The sequence below is a fragment of the Pomacea canaliculata genome, linkage group LG13 (assembly GCF_003073045.1).
Source record: "Pomacea canaliculata isolate SZHN2017 linkage group LG13, ASM307304v1, whole genome shotgun sequence".
Lineage (NCBI taxonomy): Eukaryota > Metazoa > Mollusca > Gastropoda > Architaenioglossa > Ampullariidae > Pomacea > Pomacea canaliculata.
Window position 1 is genome coordinate 15392074 of NC_037602.1, and position 23271 is coordinate 15415344.

A 23271-nucleotide genomic window follows, 5' to 3' on the forward strand; every position below is an offset into this window, starting at 1 on the left:
GCAAATCCCTCTTGATGAGCCATCTTCAAGTTGAAGGCTGGAGATATCCTTGGTCCCGTAACAAGCAGCCACAGACAGACCTACTTCGGCGCCTGCTAGTCTGGTAGCGGCATGTTAAAATAGTATCTGGCACTCGGCCATCGGGTGAGTTCATTAATTCTGTTCATTCCACTGAAACTTCAGAACCTATTTTGTTGATTTGTTTAATTGTGATGAATGATGCATTGACGAGGATGATCCAGCTAAGGCGGCATGATTACCTTTTTTTGTCTTTTTTCCTCCTTTACTCCTTCTTCACTCGTGTCTCTTCTCTCACACGCACTTGCACACACAAACTTGTATACCACATAACCCACTTCTCTATCTGCTGATAGCTGTCTGTGATGCAATAAGAGATATACAAAAAATTAACTTCTTGGCAGATTCACACTCGTGTTCTGTTTCATTCCCTACCTCGATTTTTGTCATCTTTCCTGCTTTGTTTTATTTCAACTGTATATAGACGACCTTTCCGCTCATCATTACTTGTTGACAAACACAAGCTGAATGTGTCATGGCGCTCCTCCGTCTGACTCAATACTTGCGTACTAGACGTCAACATCAGCAAGACGTCACGCAGTTTAATATGAGCCATGCTTATAGGCCTGTAGCGTTAAGCAGCATCATTGATAGTGAGCCTGATATCGGATAGCTCGATGTGAAACTTCAATTGGAAAAGAAAGTAATGACTTCGTACGATACTCTTGTCACCCCACCATGAAGAGCTTATCCTAATGATTGCCGCCTGACACCACGTGCATAGCTGGTGCGCATTCCGTAATAGGTCCGCTGAGGTAAGGATAAGTGCTTGTAAACTTAAAACGGTAAATCTGTTTTGGTTTGCTTTTCCTGTTTTTGGAGGGTAATATTAATAGAGAATCATAGCTATCTTCAGCGCACTTGTAACTTGCCTTTGTCACACTTAAGTTTCTGGTTTTGTTTTTTCCAAAAAAGTGTTTACCACCCGTATAGATTGCAACCAGCTAGCCGTAGAGCTTAACAGACCGCATCATCCTCCTCTTGAGTAGGTACCCATCTGACGGCTTGACGGGTCTTGGTTAATCCAGCACTGCCATCGGGTGCATTTGCTTGACCACCCGGTGTCTTGGAGCAGATCTTTCAATCTTCTGACCCATCTCGGTGTTTCGTAGTCTTTTTTCAGATCGTCCACATGGCGCTCTTTTGCCGCTGCTGCGATCTCATCATGTCCCCGATAATTGGACTGGCTGGCTTGCTTGAGTCCATCGGTAGTAGTTGCAGGAATGATGATTATTGACTGAATTTGTTGATTGGTGAATTAGTTTCAGGCATGGTAAAGTATGCATTTAAAAGCATCCTGATGTTAAAGGCAGAAAGTGTGATATGTGACGTTTTTTTTGCCCCCATTTGCATAGGAAATATCGAACAATAAGTTGCGTGTTACGAGAATAAAGTAAATCAAAACACGTTTCTTAACAAAGGTTATTAACAAAGAATCAGCTTTGTGGAATATTGCGTCGTTTCCTATCAAAACACTGGAACAGGATGAACTGAAAGGTAATCAAGAAATGTGCTTTAAACCACTCAGCTATCTGCTTTCTCTTGCTCCTAGCCTCGAGCGTTTACATGAGCAACACATACTTAGGATCTGCGGATCTGTAATATTAATCGAGGTAATCATGGCTTACTATGGGCTGCAAGACGAGCGGCACTGTGCCGACGTTACCAAAGTGCAACTAGTAGCTGTTAACAATGCTGCTTGGTAAAATTGCAGGCTAACTCATCGGAACTGAACCGCCTTCTGTCTGGTCTCATCTGTATTTGGACATAGGATTTGGTACAGCGCAACTGGTGGATGAGTGGCTCAGTTCCAGACTCCGGCGCAGTCGCACCTGGCGAGAGGGCAACATCAGTCCTGTTTCAATCTATTTGCTGCTTGATCCCAGGTCACGAAGAAGAACTTCGCTTTACGGGCCAAATCACTTAGTAAGTACAGATCCTCTTATATAGTTGATTCAAAAAAAAAAAAAAAACGGACTGAAGTATTGTGTGTCCTGTGCATGCGCTATAAATAAGTTTTCGCAATGGGCGTGAATGAATGTAACTGGTAAATATATGGGGAAAGCCGCCTGTGCTGCATGTCAATTTCTTCATGCGAAAAAATTAAAAAGAAGCGTAACGCACAGTGCATCTGCATTGTATTTGTGGTTCAGAAATTTATGGAGCTACGAAAGAAAATTGTACTATCTCTCTCTTTCTTGCAGTGACTTGGAGGTGTTCAAAAACGTTTTTTCTCCTGTGATCTTTTACATTGGAAGTGTAAGCGATCCAATATTGTCACCTGTAGTGGAAAGCAATCTTCCCAGCTATAATACCCAAACAAACAGTAGCATCAATCAAAGTTTGTTTCGCCTGTGGGAGACGAGCGAATAAGTTACAAATTTAAGGTTGAGGTCGAGTTTGTTATTATCTCTGCGATGTGATGTACCCGTTCTTCACCAATATATGTGGTGTGTTTTTTCTTTTTTTTTTGTATTTTTCGTGTATTTTGTGAATAGGCATCCTTCTGTTTTGTTGTGAAACTTCATATCAGTTTGTTGTTAAATGGTTAAATACTGGCAGAGCACGCCTGTTGAAGACGTAAGGCTAACGCTTTGTTCATTCACTATTTGTTATCAATGCGGCTTATGAGCACTCGCGTTGTGTTGCTAAAGACTCAGCAAGAAGATACAGCAAATTTAGATGTTTGGGCCTCAAACCGAAGGAGTGATTTCACTGCCATTGCTTCCAAAATGTCATTCCGGTCGAGCCTACACACGAGAAGCATGTATGGTCGATGCTATCGTATGTAGGTCTCTTTTCTCTCTCCTTTTAATGAGAAGTGAGACAAACAGCAGGATACATCAGTGTCAATGCTGCAATAGCGGAATGATTTAATATGGATTTTCCCCCGCACTCAGGAATAATGTGTGATTAAAAAAAATAAAGTGGGCTTTACGTTTATCGTTATAGCTAGCTTTTACCCGTATCAATCAATTTAATAGCTTTTTTTCATAAATGACTTTATCTTTAGGTCTGGAGCGACTGACGAACGTGAAACGGGTGCGTGACTACTACGCGTTGCCTCACATGGCCTGCTACAAGGAGGCGGCAGCACTATAGCGCATTCCTCTTGAGGAAGGCTTATCAGATCTTCCCTTGCTGAAGGTGAAGCAGATCTGCCCTGTCGATATTAGAATGAAGATATGGAGAGAGTGACTGCATACTCAGAACTGACGCAGCATATTTTTAAATGCGATTTATTCTTGAAAAACACCAGACATATGTTGAACTAAATTGCGAATCAGTCAATAATGTGTCCGGGCGCTGTGTCGATCTAGATACACTTGTTTCTGCTCAATAAGGGTTTACAATCAGGAAGTTGTAGTAGTCTTTCTTTTCAACAGTTCGTATCGAGTTCTGGAGAAACCTAATCAGTCAAAGAAATACTCCGTGACGAAGGCATTACAGACATGAATTTTTATTGCAGGGTATTCCTAAGTACAATTTCAGAAACATTTTTTGAGCACTAGATTTATTGTACGTTAGTTGTTTACATTTCGATTGTGCTTTCGCTTGTGATTTGGTGTTCACACGATTATTCGTTAAATTAAAAATTATATAAATATTTTACAGATTTTTTAAAATAAGTTTGTAAGATATGTTTGCGGCAAGCTTTCTTATTCACAGTATTTGCTTCCTTTATCACTTATAGTCATGAGTCTGCTTTTCAAAAAGTTGTCATTTCTTTGTCTCAGTCTTCATCCGCACTATTTCAAAATATCAGGTTTGTTGTTTTGTTAAACTTCATATTTTTTTAATTGATGATTGCATGAGTTTTCATGTCTGATTGTTACAGCAGTTTACACATGTGTGTAAAAATTGGAAATGATGAAATGAAGCTCCCCAAACTTTATTGTAGTTTTTCTCAATTTGAAATATTGAGTGATGTGAACAAAGTTTTTTTTATAACCATTTTGGTTTCATATGTTTGAAGTTCTGAAATAACAGTGTGTTGTGGATGATGAATCATCTGTCACGAAAAACGTTGGAGTAATACAGTATTAAGTTTTTAGTTCGACATGAATAGCCATTTGTGAAAAGCGGAGGGGAAAAAGAGAGATAAGGGTTAAAAAAATCCTATCCTTTGCCTAAGGCTGGGATATAAACAAGTCCAAAGTTGCTTGTGATTTATTATAGATTTAAGGTTGATTAATGGCTACAACTTAACTACAGTTTCGGATTGCCGAAAAGCCAAACTGAACGCACTAAATGCTTATTAATGTTAAGTACAGTAAGATATTTTTTCATTCTAGAAACAATAACTTCAAACACCTATAAATTCAAGTTCATTTATTTAAATGTTGAAATGAAGCTCTTAAAATCACAATAAAATACTTTTCTTGTCGTTTTCGCTTGTGGAGAACCAATGTTTTTGTGGCATTAGGATTTTGCCATCTGTGCGCTTGACTGAAGATATATAGAGAATTCTCCACGTAAGAGTAATCGGTGCACCAAATTCGACAAAATAGCCTCTTAAAATTCACTATTTATATTTTGAGCGATGAAAGTTCTAGAAGTTGTCTTGGATTGGGGGCGCATCACATGATAACAGTGAATGTACCTGACCGCGAAGTTTTATATAAACTTCTTCAAGATGTTAATGAAGCATCATCGATTGATGTGCGCTCAAGGTAAAAGTGTTTGTGACTCAACACCCCCCCCCCCCCCCGCCACAGACCGTATGTAATACAATATGAGCAAATATCTCTGGGGTTTCGTGGTATGTAATCCTAACAGCATCAGATTAGCTTGGGATGTAAGTCTTGTGAGATGTACAGCTGTTTGTAATATCTCATTGTGCTGACGACGGCACTCTTTTATGATTGGCTATTATTATGTGTCATGAAGCTGACGTTCAAAACCCCAAACGATTGCAAATTTGACACCTTGCCGGTATGTATCTATATCTCACGGCCACCTGAACGGAAAAACCCTGAATGACGTCAATGAACGACGCTTTGTGTGTTGCTGTTGCTGCCCTCTGTTGTCAAAACATTTCTTGTGTGGCTGATAGCCTTGGACATATCTGACACTGGACATTTTTTTCTATTTCGGGGAACAACAAGTGGTAAGTTATCATGTTTCTTTGTTGTTTTGACTCTCCTCAATGGTCATAGCACACATGTAAGTACACATGAGGCTCGTAAGGTTTGATGTGAGCGATCGAGTGATCAAGTATACACACCACCAAGACTCAGCCGCTGTGTGCTGTCAGACTGCATATTGTATTTTTGAGCATTTAAAAGCTGTTTTCACCAGATTTTTTTTTTCAGAGAAAAATACACAGTCCATATTTTGTAAAACTATTTACATAAATTGACGGCTTTTTTTTTTTCCTGGCTAATCGACACAACTTACTAAAGTCACTATATATTGTTACAATTGTAATCTCTTTCCATAGTTACTGATAGGCAGTATGACTTATGACCACCAGTTTATCTAACAGGCGAACGACAAAAAAAAAAAAAATCTAAAACTGATATGTTTTACTAATTTGACCCCTCCCCATAGGAATATAAATAAAGTAAGAAATGAACAATAAGGGAAAAACCCAGGACAATTATCTGACTAACGAGGCCTGCACCTTGTGCAGGCTGAATTTGCTGTGCAAGCTGAATTTGCTGTGCCAGATGCTGACGTCTGTACCGTCTCTGCCTCTGCAGTAGACGGCGTCGCCTTCGACGGCGTTCATTGTCGTGCTGCCATTGGCACAGCAGGCGCTGCCGTTGCCGTCGCCGTCGGCGCTGTTGCAGCAGGCGTAACCTATCTTGTTGTTGACGATCCCGCCGAGCTTGCCTTTCCTGACGCTTCTCGTAAAGGCTGATGGACGCCTGCAAAAATATATGCATCTGCCCATTATATAGGCCTATATATAAGGTTCCCAAATGAAGATTTAATTTTTTCAAAGAAGTCATTTTTCCCAATGGTTTCAGAATGAGATACTGATGCTTAATTGTGTTGTCTCATTATTGCATAAAAACATTTCTTAACTCATGAACAACAATTATTCAATAAAAAATACGAGGAAATAGTAATTGCTATTAATAATGTTTGAAAAACGAAGAACAAAAACCAGGCTTTTGAATTTATAATATTTTAGAAAACAGCAGAATCATTCATAAAATAATATATTACGATTATGCACTTAGCATTACTGTTCTCTGCTGTTCTAATTCTTATGCAACAACAGCATCTAATTGTTAAAATCAGGGTAATGATAAATACAGGTGCATGTTATTTTTTGCTTCTCCTTCTCCTAAACATTGCTGTATTATTAACAAAACATAATTTTCATTGTAATATAAAATTAACTGAACTTTGCTATTTTAAAAATACATTTTTTTAAATTTTTGACAGGCAGTTTTAAGTTTATACTTAGCATTAAAAATTTCAAAATGCGATTTGCTAGCTTTTACATTGGTGGTGAATTATTGGCAGGCCATCCTTCCTGAGGGACAGGAATATCGTGTCTGCTGGTATTCAGCAGTGGGTGAAGGCAAGGGATACTAAAGTAAGGTGACCAGACGTTTCGGGGGCAAAAGCGGGACACGTGCCGATGATGGTGTCGTCACCGTCAAAGAACGCCGAATCAGCGTACGGTATTCCGATCTTTAAAGACAAGCGGGACATTTGATGGACTTGCCAGAAAGCCAGAAAGCGGGACATTTGATGGACTTGCCAGAAAGCCAGAAAGCGGGACACGAGGCCTAAAGCGGAACGTCTGGTCACCTTACTACAGGGAAAATTAAACTGCTTAGAAACTCGTAAAGAGTAGGATAAATTTGAATCTCGTCTATTTTCATGTCTGTTCATGTGGAAAAAGTTGAAGGTTTTTTTTGTAGAATGTTGTGTTTAATAAGAGAAATGACATGGACTCTTTCGTCTGCTTTGACGAAGTCTCGTTCTCGGTCACGTGACCTATGACGTTTCAGTAGGATTGTTTACCTGTGAGACCGAACCATGCCTGCACCCGACTGCCACGAAAAAGTGGGAAAAGATTCGACATTGTCATCATTTTCCGAAAGACAGATCGAGCCTTACAAAAAGAGTGGGTCATACGAGTAACAAGGCTCGATACCACACGTTTGGGAGCCAAGAGAGTGGGACATGCAAGCATTTTGTTGACGAGTGCTTTACTAGCCGGACCCGAATGTCCAAACAGTTAGGTTTGGCATTCAAGGCACAGCTTCTGCCAGATGCAATTCCGACAATTTTTCAACACAATGAAATTGCTCGAAAAAGAAAGAAGGATTTATCTGACGGACGAGTTTCACTTGCCAAACGACTACAGCATAAACAGGTCAGTGTCATAGTGCTACTGTTACTGTGTTTACAAAATGCGCTATTCATTATTGGTAGATAACATTACAATAAACATATATTAAAAATACATACCAATAAACGTGTTATGCGGTACTTATAATAAGCGGGTTTCAATTGGTAACATTCATAATTCATAACACATGCATAATAAATGAAAAATGTCAGCATCAAACTGCAAGTGTAAAAGAAATGATTGTTGACATCCTGGCACTTGTAACATTATTTTTTAAAATCATTGTTTGCTTTTTATAAAATGAAATATTTTTAAATTCATTTTTTGAAAAGATAGCCTATTTGTTTATGAAATCTAAAAACAATAAATAACATGTGAAAGGTATTTCCTACATAATGAGCTTATCAACAATAGTAGTGAAACCTGTGTGCAGTACACTGCGTAAGTTAGAATTGATATTTCAACATTTGAAAATTAGAGTAATATTAATGATTGTGTTTTATGTTGGATACTGTAAAGAATAAAAAACAATAATAGCTTGATCACATGGTATAATCATACATCTTTTATTATTGTTTTAATGTTGTGTGGAATGATTACTTTATAAAACTTTTATGTTCAGACTATGACGAGTCAGTCACAACAAACAGTTCAACTGTGCTTAAATAAAGAGGTCCAGACAGACCCAGACCTCAGCTCCAATCCTCAAAGGTAATGGCCACTTTTCAGTTCTTTTTTTTTATTACACATCTCTTTTATCTAAAATTGGCATGAATTCCACAAACTGTGCCAGGTATTTTCTTCTTATAAAGATATTCAAGGCCAAAAATATGTGCAGTTTTAAACACTTAGATTAAAAAAAATAATTTTATATGGCTTTGTAAAATTTTCATGGATAATTTTTTTTCATAATGAAATGAAAAAGAAGGAAATTGTGTCCATAAATGTCTGCTAGGTGTGATCCTGATATTGATATGGGGAGTCAGAAAATGAAAATAACACCTCAGAGTGAAATAATTCAGCAGTCGAGGAGCACCAGTAACCAAAGTTTATATTGCAGTTACTAACAAACAGTCAGTACTTGATAGTTTATATCAGAAACATGCTGGCACAAGAATTTAAGCTGATATTTAGCTATAAAAACAATTTATGGTTTTAACTATGATTTTAGTCTCGATATTTGTCTCTAGGAATTCTCAGAAAGATGAACTGGACACAAATCCCTTCCTTGAAAGAAATTTATCATTCACGAATAGAAGTTGGAGGAGCTGCTGAGTGTCTGCAGGCAGTGCAGTAACCCCTCTACTATCACAACTATAGACGAGTGTCGCATAGAAGTCAATTTTATAACCATATGCCAAGACAGCTCCTGTGGTCATCATTACATTATAGGGAATACTTTCTTGCCAATTCACTTTTAAGCTTTTACTCTACATTTTTTTATGCTTCAACATTTTGTATAAGATTTTTCTTTATAGTGCTTTTCTTGCATTCATGCTTTTAATATGACATTGCTCAGACTAAACTTGGCCTATAAATTAAAAAAATGCTGGTACTTTGATTGAAATATCACTTACTTGTGTGGTTCTGTTTGCATATAGTCTTCTCGCCATCTTTTTAAATTAATCTACTTTATTAGCATTATGGTGGAATTCATATCAAACCTGAAAGAACCACTTATAAAGTCATTATGTATTCAGAGCATTTCTCTCAAAAATCTGTAATGTAAGCATTTATATATGGTTTGCCTGCAAAGTGGCTAAAGCACCAGTAAGACAATAAGAAATAGCCTTCATGGCTGGTCCTCCTCCACAAGCCAAACTCCAAAAATACAAATTGCCCCGCTCAGTTGACCTTGACAGTATTTTATAATTTCAAACCTGGATACAACAGATGATGATAACGGCAAAAAAGGGTCGCAACCAAAATTGTTCATGCAAAAATGCATACACACAATCCCATGTCAAATACCAAAACTGGTATCATGGATAATAAACAATAAGAACAAAAATAACATTTGCATTGAAACACAAACATTAAGGAATTACCTGGAATCTGGCTTTATACAATAATTTGTGTTCTTTACTCATATCTGCATATTGAAAAATTTGGCTGTTATCAGAGGATAGTCCATCATTATTTAGATTTAGCATAGGACCCCTGCAAATGTAATCCAAAACTAGCCCTGCTTCCCCCCCCCCCCCCAAAAAAAGAAAAATTTACAGAATTTCTGCAAATTGAAATTCGCTGTAGACTAGTATCAGCCAGGCATTAATTTTGAATTGTTTCAACTCTTAGGCCAAAACTTATCGCATGTCAAAACAAATTTTAAGTGACTTTTCTCTTGAATACCTTCTTAGCATACCTATAATAATATTATTAAATGCATCAATCTGATTTTTTTTTTTTTTGGACAAGAACAATGTTTAATCATTTCAAGTTTATATGCGGTTGTCAAAGTGTGATTCCTGGCCCCATATGCATGAAAATCGACTGAGGATAACTCCAAATAGCTGCTAGTCCCGGAAAGCTAGTCGGGACCTACTCCCGATTACGGTCTCTCCGGATTTCGCATGTACGAAGCGCTAGTCAGGCCCCGTATGCATGTAGACCGGAGAAGGGGTCTAATCGGTAATAGAGCTCATCCGGGTGGATAGGAGCGAAAAATTCGTATGCACGGGAGCCCAGAGAAGCTCTCCGGTCTGGCTTCTCGCGTATAAAGTTATCGATGGGCCCAGGGCTGTATAACTCGCTATTCGGGAGGAAAAATGGCAGCCTTCACTGTGTTCACTGGCAACAACGTCGATTGTCGAGACGGAATCGGGTGTTTGGTGACAGATCGCACCCGTTTGAAGTGTTGGATGAATTTAAACTGTATTGCAAAATTTATTTTAGGCGAGAGAACATTCTAGCGCTTAGTATTCAGCAGTTGAAATGATAAAGGAAATGATTTTGTATATATATATTTATTGATTCTGCATTTTTGGAATAGCATTAGGTTTGCCTGAATGTAATAAAACAAGTTCTCCTGAAGCGACATGTTCAGACATTGAGTAAATGCCAGTTTCCTGACAATTTATTAATTGCAACAAAAACCCAAATTCTTCTGCTTGACACCAATGATCTTATAACTAACATGGGCAATTTTTTCAAGCTGTTCCTATCATGGACAGACAAGCACAGCATTTGTCATGTTTAACCAGTGCTTTTATTTGTGGGGATTTGATTTTATAACTACTTAAAGAATTCTTGAAGAAATATTTTGTGTAATGTAGCACTGCATGGTTCATTCCTTACATCTTCACCCATGGACTTAGTTCATGTTTTTCAGAGTGTCATCAGTTTGTGAAGCTTATGATTCAAGAATCTTTATTTTTTTCACCCTTTCAAGGGTATTGAGATATTCAAAATATACATACATTCACACGCATTACTATATATCTTATATGCAATGTCCATCACACACACACATTCACTGGTCAGTTTGTAACAGTTAAAACATTAAAAGCTATTTTTTTGCCTCACTCACTTGTTCTTTCCTTCTTCTAGCAATCTAGCCCTTTAATGCAAATTGCATCACTGCATGTGTAATTAAATAAATCAAAGTATATAAACACATATAAACAAGCAAAAAGTTTTGGAGGGGATGTTTCTGTCCCTCCATTTCATTCTTACCTAAACACAGATATATACACATACATTCTTACTTATATATGCATACATATACAAAATCCCCCTTCCCTTTCACACATACTCACTGATGCTTATATATACACAAGCCACATGCACACACATATATATATAAACTTCCCCCGACACACACCCCTACTCATATCAGTATATAATGCACACACATTTGCTTAGGCATACATGTGTAACACCCACCCAACACACAGCCTTATTCTGCTTATGTACATAGATTACCCCCCCATGCACATACACTCATCTCTGCCTTTATATATATACATGTAACCTTCCTTACACACATACTCATATCTGCACATATATTTTTATCTAGTACCTCCTGACACACACACCTACTTACTCAAACGTGAATATATATATATTTCAAAATAATCCTGCTACACACAGTCTCATGTCTACTTATGTATATATACGTAAACATCCACACGCACACATCTACTTATATATATATCCCCCAACACACACACATACACATGTCAGCCTATATACATGCCTACATATGTATATAATCCACAGACACATGTATCTGCATATACATAAAATATCCCCCCCAACACACTCCCCTTACTCACTCATATTAGTATATATAAATATAATTGCCCTCCACTCATACACACTTGTATCTGCCTATGTATGCAGGTTTAGCCCACCACCACCACTACACACACAGCCTCATATCTGCTTATATATATATACCACCCACACACACCTACTCATATCTGCATATACCACCTACACACACACACAAGCAGCCTCATATTTGCTTATTTATAACCCCGACACACACAGTCTTATATCTGCTTTTATATATATATATGTTATCCCCCCCCACATATATCTGCATGTATAAAAATACCCTGACACACACACTCCCCCCCCCTACACACTCATATTTGCATATATACATAATCCCCGCCTCCCTCATATCTATCTATATATATATATTTAATACCTCCAAACACACACATCTCTGCTTATCTATGTAAATCTCCCCACATACATATATTTGCTTATAGATATACTACTCACATCCACACATGCATATACTCATATTTACTGATATATATATATGTAAACCTCCCCCCTCCACACACATATTCTCTTAATTCTTCTAGATTACCATCCTAAGTAAACAAACTTAGCTCATCTAATAAGGGTCTGTTTATTTGTTGATTAGAGTTGAATAGATAATGAAATTACAAAGTATGTAGAGTATGAATAGATAATGAAATTACAAAGTATGTAGAGCCTTTTATTTCTAGGGTTTCATTTTGTCTACATGTTTCTTGTATACATGTTTTGTACTGTAGGTTTGTTTTGCAATGCTTCATGTGTGGTGCATTCAGCAAACATTTACAAGCGCCTTACAAATTCAAGTATTAATATTATGCATAACTTTACTTTATTTTCCATTGGAGTCTGAAATCAAGTTGCTGTTGATAAATCCAACTACTTTTGGAAATTCACAGGCCCGATATGTCTGCATATCATTGTCTTTTTAGCACAACCTTGATCCGGCAATGAAATTTTGTTAGGTGCTCGCCGATGCAAGCCATCGGTGACTCTCGCCACAGTACTAATAACAGTCGATTTGTCTACATCAGTGAATTATCCACACACTTCTTGAAAATTTGATGTGGCAAACTATCGTCAATTATGAGCACTTGTAGTGAAGATGTCAGTGTGCCTTGCCGTCTGTTGACAGCGATCTCGCATGCCACTTCAGCAGTCAGCGCTAGAATGTTTTCTCGTCTTAAATGAAGTTTGCAATACAGTTTTAATTCATCCAACACTTCAAACGGATGAGCGCTATTACCGATTAGACCCCTTCTCCGGTCTAGCATGACATCCTGTGCAACCTTGTGTGGATTTTTTTTTTTTTTTTTTTTTTTGAAAATTCCATTACACCTGCCTGATTTGCTTTGGATTACCTAATACAGTGGAACCTCGGTTAGCGAACGCCTCGGATAGCGAATATTTCGGTTAACGAACAAAAATTTCGTTAAAAGTTTGTTTCGGATAGCGAACAAAATTTCGGATAGCGAACAGCCACGGGAACCCCACGTGACCGACCAGCATGCAATCATTCGCGCCCGAGACACAGTTACGATCAGTCGTTCCTTATCTATGCGCATCCTTCTTATTTAGTGATTTTTGTGCTTTATTTTAATAAGATAATCCTCAATAATGGCTCCAAAGAAGATTAAGAGCAATTAATAGTAGTGAGGTCATGACAAGGAAGCAGCCAACAAATAAATTGTAAAAGGAAATGATTTCAAAGTATGAAGGTGGCATGCGTCTGTCGGATGTGTGATGTCGTATTACCGAAGAGTTTTACAAAAAAGGAAGAAGGAACAGACACTGGACAAGTTTTTTCCCCTTAACCTCAAAGCTACAGAAAAAGGAAGTCACCCCCGATTTTATAATGTCACGTGTGCTCATTGAGGGGGAATCAAAGCAGTTATTCCACCCCTTCCTCCCCACACCTGCTTCCACCCACGCCGTCTAAACGGCAAGTTTTCTGATGTTGAAATGCTTTGGTTAATGTTTTTATGTTTATTTAACTCCATTCATATTGTATTATAACTGTTCTCATTAAAACAAATACCTATATAGCCTGTAACTTTCAAATATTAGCGAGTCAACAGGGGCTGGGAACCAATTAAATCTATTTCCTTTATTTCTTATGGAAAAAATTGTTTCGGCTAACGAACATTTCGGATAACGAACAGCTTTCCAGAACGGATTAAGTTCGTTAACCGAGGTTCCACTGTAAGTGACTGTTCATGCAGGAATCACATGTATTTTTGTTTCAAACAGCTTGATCTCGTATTATTAGTTTAAAATTTTTTTCTATTTCTTACAGATATTTTTTATGATTTTTTGAAATTGGTGAATTTCCCTGCGCACAGAGGAAATGTGACCTCGTTATTGGTTATTGGTGACAGTACCGCTGTTGAAAGTTTCATGCCCCTACACCCAGACCCATAGATAGGGTTTATAAACTGTTTTTAAAATACATCTTAAAATAATAAAATAGAATAAAATTACTGTTCGTACTCACTAATTTTTAAACCTGTCTCTTCTTCCAGAAGTGATTTAGCGAATTTACGAAGAATTGTTGTATTTTGATGGCCGCTAGCTCACGTGACTTACTCTCTAACTCATATCGCTTTGCATACGTACATTGCACTGTTTTGGGTTGTCTGCTCATAAAAGAGTCTCTGATCATGAACGTAGATCCTAAGATGAACCTGAATTAGCTCTATTGATATACAGAGACACTACTATTTCTGCTACAGGATATAGTCCAGCAGAATTAGCATGTGGAAGAAAACTGAGAACTACATTACCTACATTGCCTGAGAACCTTGAGTCAAAGACATTTGATAAAACAGCTGTAACAGCGAGCGATGCAAAAGCAAAGCAGTCTTACAAGAACTGTTTTGACAAGCGTCATGGAGCGCGACCGCTTGATGAACTGCTTCCAGGCGACACTGTATTGCAGAAGCTAGATGGTGAGAAGCACTGGGGAAGTCCAGCAGTCATTCTGCATCAGTGTGCTCCAATCTCATATATTGTACAAACTCCAAGAGGCAGTTTTCGACGCAACAGACGTCATCTCAGAAGGTCAAGAAACTTCGAGCCGGAGCAGTCCAGTTCCAAACCCAGTCCTGTCCAAAATGACTTTTCCCTGTATACTTCCCAAGTCCCAGTGACAGGTGAACCAGAGACAGCGCTTCATGTCAGCGATCCTATTCAGTGTCCAGAATCGACGTCAAGTAAAGGTGGTCCTGCTACAGAAGCCAGACATAGTGCTACTCCAGATCCAGGAGATTCCCATCCCAGTAGCAGCTCTACACCTAGAATGACTCGTAGCGGCAGAATAATCACCCTGCCCGCACGTTATAAAGACTGATTATGTTTTGAACATTGATTAGAGAATAAACATTCTCCCCATCAAGTGAAGTATCTCAAGGGAGGAGAGATGTAATGATAAGAGTTATCCCGGGGGGGGGGGGACATCCGGGGCTTTCATGTTCAGTTGCTTGTTGTAAAAGTTGGCGAGCAGCCATATTGTCTTGTAGTAGATTAAACACAGTTGTTATCAAATCAACAGTGTCTTGTGTTGGTAGGCTGAGAGCTCGCAGCACGATACAAAGGGGAAGCAACCACATACCTGTGCGTGTTGACATCTAACCCTGAACCAAGGGGAATAATTTGAAAAATGGTATAGCTTAGCTCAATGAAAAATTTTGCAATAATACATTAAAAAAACTTACCATAACAAACTCTTTCATGATTTTGACTGGCCCGCAGACTGTTTCTGGTCGTACATGATAATGTGGCCCTCGGCCACATTCTGCCGCAATCTCCCACTAGTAATTACTTGCTTACTGCGTCGAATAATAGTGACAGTTATTTTTTGGTTCTTTGTTTTCTTTGTTTTTTGATTCTTTGTTTTCAGTTAGAATTAGATTTAGAAGTCGGCAAGAAAGCAGTATGTTTGTTGTGCAGTGAAAGTGTTGCCGTGATGAAAGAATACAACGTTAGCCGCCATTGTGCGACGAAGCATGCAGGCTATGACAGGCTATGGCAGGACTTTAGCAGCAGCGGAATGGCAAACAAGAGCAACAGAACTGGACAGAAAACTTGTAAAGCAGCAGAATGTATTCGTAAAAACCAAAGTAGCCCAGAAAGCTGCTACTCATGCCAGCTTTGTGGTCGCATACAACATTGCCAAGCACATGAAATCGTTCAGTGATGGTGAATTTGTCCACAAGTGCATGCTCCATGTAGCTGATCAAATCTGTCCACAACAAAGACAGAAGTTTGAAGAAGTCAGTTTGTCGAGAAGAACTGTGATTCGCCGCATTGAAGCAACTGGTGAAGACCCGACATCACAAGTGGAAAGGCGTGTACCTTCATTTCAGCTGTTTTCCTTGGCATTGGATGAATGAAAGCACTGACATCGATGACACTGCACAGTTGCTCATCTTTGTACGAGGCATTTCAGAAAACTTTGAAATCACAGAAGAATTGCTGTCAATGGAATCAATGAAAGACACTACTACCGGGGAAGACATTTTTGAATGTGTGGAAAATGCCATGCATACAATGCAATTACCATGGCAGAAAATGGCCAGTACACATGTAGTACTACGGATGGTTGTCCATCTTTGGCAGGAAAGAAAGTTGGTCTACTGAAGAGACTGGGTGACCGTGTTACAGAGGTCGATTGCACCAGGGAGCTGATATTTCTACATTGCATAATACACCAGGAAGTGCTATGTCAAAGTGTGCTTGATATGAAACATGTTGTGAAAATTGTTAATTTCATCAGGGCGAGAGGTCTAAATCACAAACAGTTTATCACACTTCTGGAAGATTGCGGCTCGGATCACAGCGATGTTTTGTATCAGACCGCTGTACGGTGGTTGAGTTTGGGGAAAGTTCATTCATTCAAAAAGGTGATGACATTAATTTAAAAAATTAATTTTAGCATTACTTATTATCTCAGCAAACACGCAAAATTTCGGCCAAATTTTTTACATGAAGCTAAAATAAGCTTAATATCACAATCATGAAATAACAGCTAGTCTGAGGGCTCGAGAGCCCGTGTTTCTATGCTAATGTCTCTCTTTCTCTGCCTGATACTAGCTAGACTATTTTTACTCCATATTGCGGTAAATCAGCACATGTAACATCTCACATTCCAAAATAAGTGTAAACTCACTAAACTCTACATTATCATAGATTCCTTTCTTTGCACACTCGCACTGATTCTAAAATACTTTCTATGTTAGCAGTAGCAGTCACTATATTTTGAAGATGACAATTTAATTCTCCCTCTTTGAATCGCATCACATCCTAACGTTAGCATCTGTGTGCATGCCTTCCTGCATACGTATACCACTTAGTTAAATAACCCACTTACTGATTTGGAGAAGCAATAAAAGTGTGTGTCAGTCAGCTTGGGACTCAATTTTGGCACCATGCCAGTCATGCTGACCTCTGAGACAGCACTTTGCATGAAGTGTTTGTCATAAAATTTCCCAGCGGCGTAATTAATACTGTCTCTTTGCTTGTGAGGGGGCGGGGGTTGTATATTATTATTGTGTCTTTGCGCGTCTGCGTTTGATACATACATATATTGCACGTGTGGCCTTGCAAGTTTATGTGTGTGCGTGCTTATACTTATGTACGCATGTTTACGTGTGTTTTTATGAATGCCGTTGCACTTCGTTTTGCCCCTGGAGTTCGTCTGTGTGTGAGAGAGAGAGAAAAAGAAAGAACCGGAAAATGAATGACTTGAGGGTGTCGGCACATAAACATAAATGTGGTTTTTATAGTTAGGTCTGAGAAAATAAGTAATTTTTATTTATTTTATTTTTTTTTTTGTCTTCTTAAAATCGGTACATACAAGTTTAAAAAATATTTCGGAACAACTTTCTGCTCATATTAAGCCTTTATACAGACCAGGGAAAATGTTAAAAGTCATTTTAGTTTATTCAGAATACAGACATTACAAAGAGACGAGATCAGGATCGCCACTTCATTATTAACATATACAACGCCTTGACCCTCAGCGAATAGTCACGTGGAAATAGTCTGCCCTTGGACCAGCCAACGCGACCTGCACGTAGGCACTAAGCATAGAAAAGGAATTATCAAGTTACGAGGTTTTCCACTGCACGCGCTTGAGTCACTAAAATTTGTGTCACGGGAAAGACGCGCTGGCACATCAGAATCGAACAGCTGACCCTTGTACACAGCGTCGTGTTTGACACAAGGACGGAAAACACTTTCCTCCATCAGGGAAGTAACAGATGAAATCTTTACAGCCAGGCACTGTTATCTGCAATGAGAAGATAACTTTCATAAGCAAAATCTTCTGATACATTTCATGAGGATAGGAAAAGATGGGAATTGAAAAGAAACTTTGAAATGACAAACAGAAACAGAAAAAAAGAAGCTGAGTTGTACCTGTTGTTAATAAGCCCCGCTGCAGGTGAAAAAAGGGAGACAATATCCTCGATACTTTAATAATATAATATGTTGAATTTGTATAGCTCTTTTTTCCCCACGATTATAGGTAGGCTCAAAGAGCATGCTAAAAAAGAAAAGAAAAAAAATCCCATGAACACTTCAAATTAACCTCTTATCGGTTCAGACAAAGAGCTTTTTTATCTCTCTCAGATAAACATAAGAGGATGCTGTCGGTATCTCACCTCCGCACAAAAACTCCACAATCTTGTCGCTAGCGTAGGCGTGGTTGGAGAAATCCAGGCCAGGAAGCTGAATGATGTGCTGATCTTTGGGCTCGGACACAATGTCGTTGACCAACTGGCCGCCTTGTCGGCCGGACGTGATGACGAAAACTTCGATGTCATCGCTGCGCATGCGAGCAGCCTCGCTTGCAACCAGGGCCAGTTTGTTGGTGCTGCCGCGTCCAGAACGATGATCGCGACCTTCTTGCCGTGACGCGGTGCCCGTTCTGTACCGAGAAGCCGCTGATGCGAAGATTCTTAAGTACGCTGGTCTGCGACTGCTGGGTGCGGACAACGCTTCGCACCTGCTTGCTCAGTTCCAGCGACTCGGACAGCCGCATGTTGTATTGTTCCACGCACTGTGATGACGTCACGGATCCAAAGGTGACATCAGCGGCCATAACATCAAAAGTAGCGGAAACGCGATGAATAGTGGAAATGATCTGAGTCGACACGACGCCTCCCAGCATGCTCCAGTCGTACGCGAAAATGATGTCGGCATGATTCATCTTGCAGGCTGCAGAAAAGAGTAAGAATCTAGATAAAGAATGCATGTGTGCATTATCTTTTCAAAGCATGTATAAGTGAAACTTAATTCTGCTATTATTGTTACTATTTAGCTCATTTATACATCAATTGTATGATTAATTATTGTTTGAACGGTCTTAAAACATTCTTTTTTGAATGGATGTAGTCGAAAAGATATTATATTTTTCGCTGTCATTTTGTTGGGAATGAAAAGATACTAGAAGAAGGGGTAAGGAAGCAGGTAAATAGTTGTTACGAGATGAGCACTCACTGTGGGAAGAGTTCACGGGTGGTCTCACAGGTGGTACCAGGGTGGCGTTGGCGCCGCAAGTGCGGGCAGCGAGGATAGCCTTGTATGAGTCCAGGCCCTTGAAGTCGTCGACCATGAAGGTAAAGTCTTCACTAGGCTTGGAGGCCACGCCGTGCAGCTCACCAACGTCCACTCCACTGCCCACGCCTACCGTAAAGACCGTGACTCCGTCCTCGTGCGCTGCGCGTGCTGTCATTAGAGTAGCGTTGGGGTCCTTAGACTGCCCGTCGGTGATGAGGATGAGGACGTGGTCGGCGTTCTGGCGCCCTTCTTGGAACAAGTTCATGCGTGCCGTCTGCAGGGCCTCGGCTGTGTACGTCAGCCCTGGCTCGTACTTAACACTCTTGCTGTTCACGGCCTATTTTACAAAACAAGGAGAACGCGTTACCAGACAGGTGGGTTGAAGCCTAACATGTATGCTATTTTCTTTAATAATATTTTTTATTTTCATCGCTCAAATATCGTTTGGAAGCACCTACTCTAATGTTAAACCAAAGTCTCGTGGTTTTATAGTGATGAAAGAATCACATTTTTTGTGATTATAATGGAAATGTTTTATAGTGTTGAAATAAATCAACATGAACTCACAGTAGTCTAAATTTAATTTAGAGGTTTAAAGCATTCACATCTTACCATATCTATCTTTATTAGGATATGTAGGTCATATGTTAACTCTCTCGAATGTATTCTGTAAAAGGTGAAGTATATTTTTAAATATTTTTTGGTAAAAGAAAAGAATTTAGATGGAACACTTTGAACACATGCATACCTTCAGCAGTTCCTCTTTTTGCACGTGCGCTTCGAGGCCGAAGACCGTGCGGGGTTTGTCGCTGAAGGTGATGATGCCCACGCGAGTCCTGTCGGCGCCGATGTCGTAGATGTCGATGACGTTGCGCACGAACTGCAGCATGCTCGTTTCGAAATCGTGAACCCAGATGCTGCTGGAGGAGTCGAGCACGAAGTAAACATCAGCTGGACGGTTGATGCAGGCTGTAAGGCAAAATGGCAGACGTTAGAGCAGGCGCCGCAGACGGGCACAAGATATTTTGTTTTTGTTTCGCGAGTGTACGATAGCTCGTTGTGAAATAAAAAAGAGCAATGCGCGTTGTGAACGTTCTATCCAGCTTATAATGGCCAGTACAATATAGACAAAACTACAGAAAATATAGACAAAAATATAGACTTCTTCCAGAGCACCTTATGTTATGATCCATATTAGGCATAGTTGTACTCATTCAGGTATTTGGACAAAGAATGGACTAATTCTATTCACATGCGAAGTGAAGTGTATGACATACCGGCAGTGTCCGTGTCTCCCTGAATATCATTGGGCTCGGTGGTCTCTGATGTAGATGTAGTAGTCATTGTTGTGGGAGTAGTTGTTGTAGTTGTTGGAATGGTCGTCGTTGTGGTTGGAGTTGTAGTTGTTGGAATGGTCGTCGTTGTGGTTGGAGTTGTAGTTGTTGTAGTAGAGCTTTGGGTTGTTGTTGTCGTTAATGTAGTGGTGGTAGTAGCAGCTGGGGTGGTTGTACTAGCTGAACTGAAACAAAATCATATATCTTAGTTTAAATTTCTCCCACTTCCTTTTCTTACAAACTTTTAAACCCACAAAGAATAGCACACAAAGGAAGCTTCGAGCAGAATCAATGATTAGCGAGATTGTTACGAGAGTTTAAGTCTCTCTTGTCTGCTTTGATACTTCGATGTTGAAGTGAAAGTCCAGAGAAGTGAACATCAATCAAAGTACACTTTCCATAGAACATGCACTCGCATGCATATGACAAAAACATTCCCGCAAATTGGGGCAAAACGCAAAAAAAAAAAAAAAAAAAAAAACGGAAAAAAAATCAAACGCACATGATCCCACTATGAATCGTTCAATCTGGCACAAAGTGAGAAAGATTAAAATGACGATTGCAATGAAATAATGAATGCATAAACATCTGACTAAATAAATTTATAAATTTCTTGGCGTGTGTTGTGCACATAAGGCAGACTGAGACTGGCAGAACCAAAATTATACTTAAAAAATTAAAATTAATTACAACAAAGTACCTGTCTAATCCTTTATTCTCACCTTTACACTTCTAGTTGACAAGTCCTTCTTGATGCCGCTGAGAGCTGAAAGTTGGTCACCTCGAAGACGAAACTCGGAACTAGGCTGGCTGGGCCATGGCCCGCAACTCAGCAAACATCAATCTGGTTGCCTACCCCGATGGCGAACACCGTGACGTTCTTGCTCTGGCAGTGACTCGGCAGCAGCCACTGTCTCCTTGCCATGCGCGACTCGCCGTCCGTGATGATGACGACCATGCGTGTGACTCACTTGCGCCACCGTTCTCCGGGCGGAAGAGGCTCCGCGTCGACAAACTGAATGCTTCGTGAGTGTCAGTGTTCCGCCTCTATACCGTATCTGCAATACACGACACGAATCGTTTACACACAGCCCGTACAGCGAACCCTTTACCCTATTTGAGCTTCAGCTTGTATGAGATGTCCCCACAAAAATATTATTAATTAGTCTCTGGATAGAATTGTAGCTAGCTAATTAGCTGAAAAATGCAAAGAAAACCTCGTGAGGCAAAACGGCATTTGATGTTGTAATTTAGACTATTAATTGCCTGTGCTTAACTATTGTTATCCAATGTTGACCGAGCCCTAAACAGTAATCATGGACATTGTGACTATATCTTGACGGCTAAAGCTAGGAATTCATTAACTGTACCCTAATCATTACAAAATAATGGCAGTAAAGACAAAAGTGTAAAAACTCCAAGAAGAGCTGTGCTAAGGGTAATCAGCGCACAGTTCTTTTAGCTGTTGCGATTAGTGAATCGTGAAGTGTGACGTGTACCTGCTTGACACGCTCCAGCAGCTGCTGCTTTGTCCATGAATCGTTTGAGGTAGAACTCCAGTAGACTTGGTCGCTGAAGGTCACGGCCCCTACTCGAGTCTGCATCTCGGTGGGCCGACATCCAGCATGTCAATCACCTCGTGCAGAAAGGTCAGTACGTGTTCCCGAAAGTGCTTTGGCCAAATCGATGAGGACGAGTCCACAATAAATACGAGGTCAGCGGGCTTGCCACCACAGGCGTCCAAAGGCAACGTCCAGATTGCTTTCACAGCTAGAGCCTTATTTTCGTAGGAAAAAAATTCTTGAGTATACTTTGCACATAACAAAACAAAAGCCCCCCCCCCCCCCCCCCCCCGCAAAAAAACAACAGCAAAACAAGCAAAAGTAAAAACAAAAACCAAAGTAATAAAAAACTAAAATCAATCCAAAGGAAAAAAAAACAATTTTTTAATATTAAAAATAATCGTTTTAGTTGAAAAAAGTCTTCGCACCGTTAATTTTTTTTTATCCTTCAATAAAGCAAGGTAGGAAATAAAGTTGCACTTGCCTTGAGATTAAAAGCAGGATACGGTTATTACAATTATTAATAAGTCAATATTAAAGTGACTCGCTGAGCACGGCAAGTCAGTTTTAGAAAAAGATGGTAGCAACAAATATTTTATACATACTGTCAATGCCGTGAGCAGAAAACAGGTTTCATGTTAGAAAGCTTCCAGCGTTCCTGAAGATCGTTGTCGACTAGTTTGCTGTTCTCGGCCCGAGCCTTTTTTCACTTGCCTCTCTGTCGCTGCAGCTGAAGCTGATGGAAGGCCATGCAGTGTCCAAGTCCTTAAATACGGCACCAGACAAGGAGTGTCCTGCAACATTTTCCCAGACGATGCTGGCGAACTGTCCCACGCGCCGGATGCAGCAGGTAGGCGTTGAGAGATCTATTCTTGATCGTGACGTAGAAGGTTGATTTCTAAAAGCGTTGTACGTGAACACTACGTGAACAGAGATCCTTTGTCCGTGGGAAACGTCCGCTGGTGTCCGGAGGTTAAATTGTCCGGAAGTTACTTCACTTGACCCAGACTAAGTTAGAATGACGACTGACGAGGCTGTGAATGGGCAGAACCTGCTTTTTGAGAAGCTACCGCCACAGCATTACGCACACGGCTTCTACGTGAGCAAAAGCCTCTTTTGTTCCTAAGGACAGCAAAGTTTGATG

At 39.7% G+C, this 23271-nt stretch overlaps 2 protein-coding genes and 1 long non-coding RNA gene across 4 annotated transcripts; 1 reads left to right on the forward strand and 2 right to left on the reverse strand.

The window, feature by feature from the left end:
* The first annotated feature begins 7072 nt into the window (after window positions 1-7072).
* LOC112554044 lies at window positions 7073-15208 on the forward strand. 2 transcript variants are annotated; one of them, XM_025221624.1, is made up of 3 exons: window positions 7073-7420; window positions 8019-8107; window positions 14404-15208. In XM_025221624.1, exons 1-3 carry the CDS (start codon window positions 7271-7273, stop codon window positions 14408-14410), a joined length of 246 nt encoding a protein of 81 aa, XP_025077409.1. In that variant the 5' UTR covers window positions 7073-7270; the 3' UTR covers window positions 14411-15208. The 2 variants fall into 2 exon arrangements, with proteins under 2 accessions (XP_025077409.1, XP_025077408.1); XM_025221623.1 differs by lacking the exon at window positions 14404-15208 and adding an exon at window positions 8587-8935.
* A 2384-nt stretch (window positions 15209-17592) lies between these two features.
* LOC112554107 lies at window positions 17593-18544 on the reverse strand. Its single transcript, XR_003097200.1, has 2 exons — window positions 18334-18544; window positions 17593-17960 (listed from the first exon to the last, which is right to left on the reverse strand). It is a non-coding gene; the product is annotated as an uncharacterized LOC112554107 (long non-coding RNA).
* Window positions 18545-18777: 233 nt separating this feature from the next.
* On the reverse strand, window positions 18778-21523 carry LOC112554477 (collagen alpha-1(XXII) chain-like). The gene is made up of 6 exons (XM_025222258.1): window positions 21422-21523; window positions 21064-21092; window positions 20509-20750; window positions 19980-20200; window positions 19200-19568; window positions 18778-18909 (listed from the first exon to the last, which is right to left on the reverse strand). Exons 1-6 carry the CDS (start codon window positions 21521-21523, stop codon window positions 18778-18780), a joined length of 1095 nt encoding a protein of 364 aa, XP_025078043.1.
* Window positions 21524-23271: the final 1748 nt, after the last annotated feature.

What these genes read in the sequence shown, in the direction of transcription:
- LOC112554044 (XM_025221623.1), top strand. Translation starts at nt 7,271, where the DNA reads ATGTCCAAACAGTTAGGTTTGGCATTCAAGGCACAGCTTCTGCCAGAT. An exon ending in AACGACTACAGCATAAACAG is followed by an intron (nt 7,421 to 8,018) that starts GTCAGTGTCATA and finishes TTTTATGTTCAG; the next exon opens with ACTATGACGAGTCAGTCACA. An exon ending in CTCAGCTCCAATCCTCAAAG is followed by an intron (nt 8,108 to 8,586) that starts GTAATGGCCACT and finishes ATTTGTCTCTAG; the next exon opens with GAATTCTCAGAAAGATGAAC.
- LOC112554477 (XM_025222258.1), bottom strand. Translation starts at nt 21,523, where the DNA reads ATGGTCGTCATCATCACGGACGGCGAGTCGCGCATGGCAAGGAGACAG. An exon ending in TCACGGTGTTCGCCATCGGG is followed by an intron (nt 21,093 to 21,421) that starts GTAGGCAACCAG and finishes ACTTTGTGCCAG; the next exon opens with ATTGAACGATTCATAGTGGG. An exon ending in ACGCCACCCTGGTACCACCT is followed by an intron (nt 18,910 to 19,199) that starts GTGAGACCACCC and finishes TTCTTTATCTAG; the next exon opens with ATTCTTACTCTTTTCTGCAG.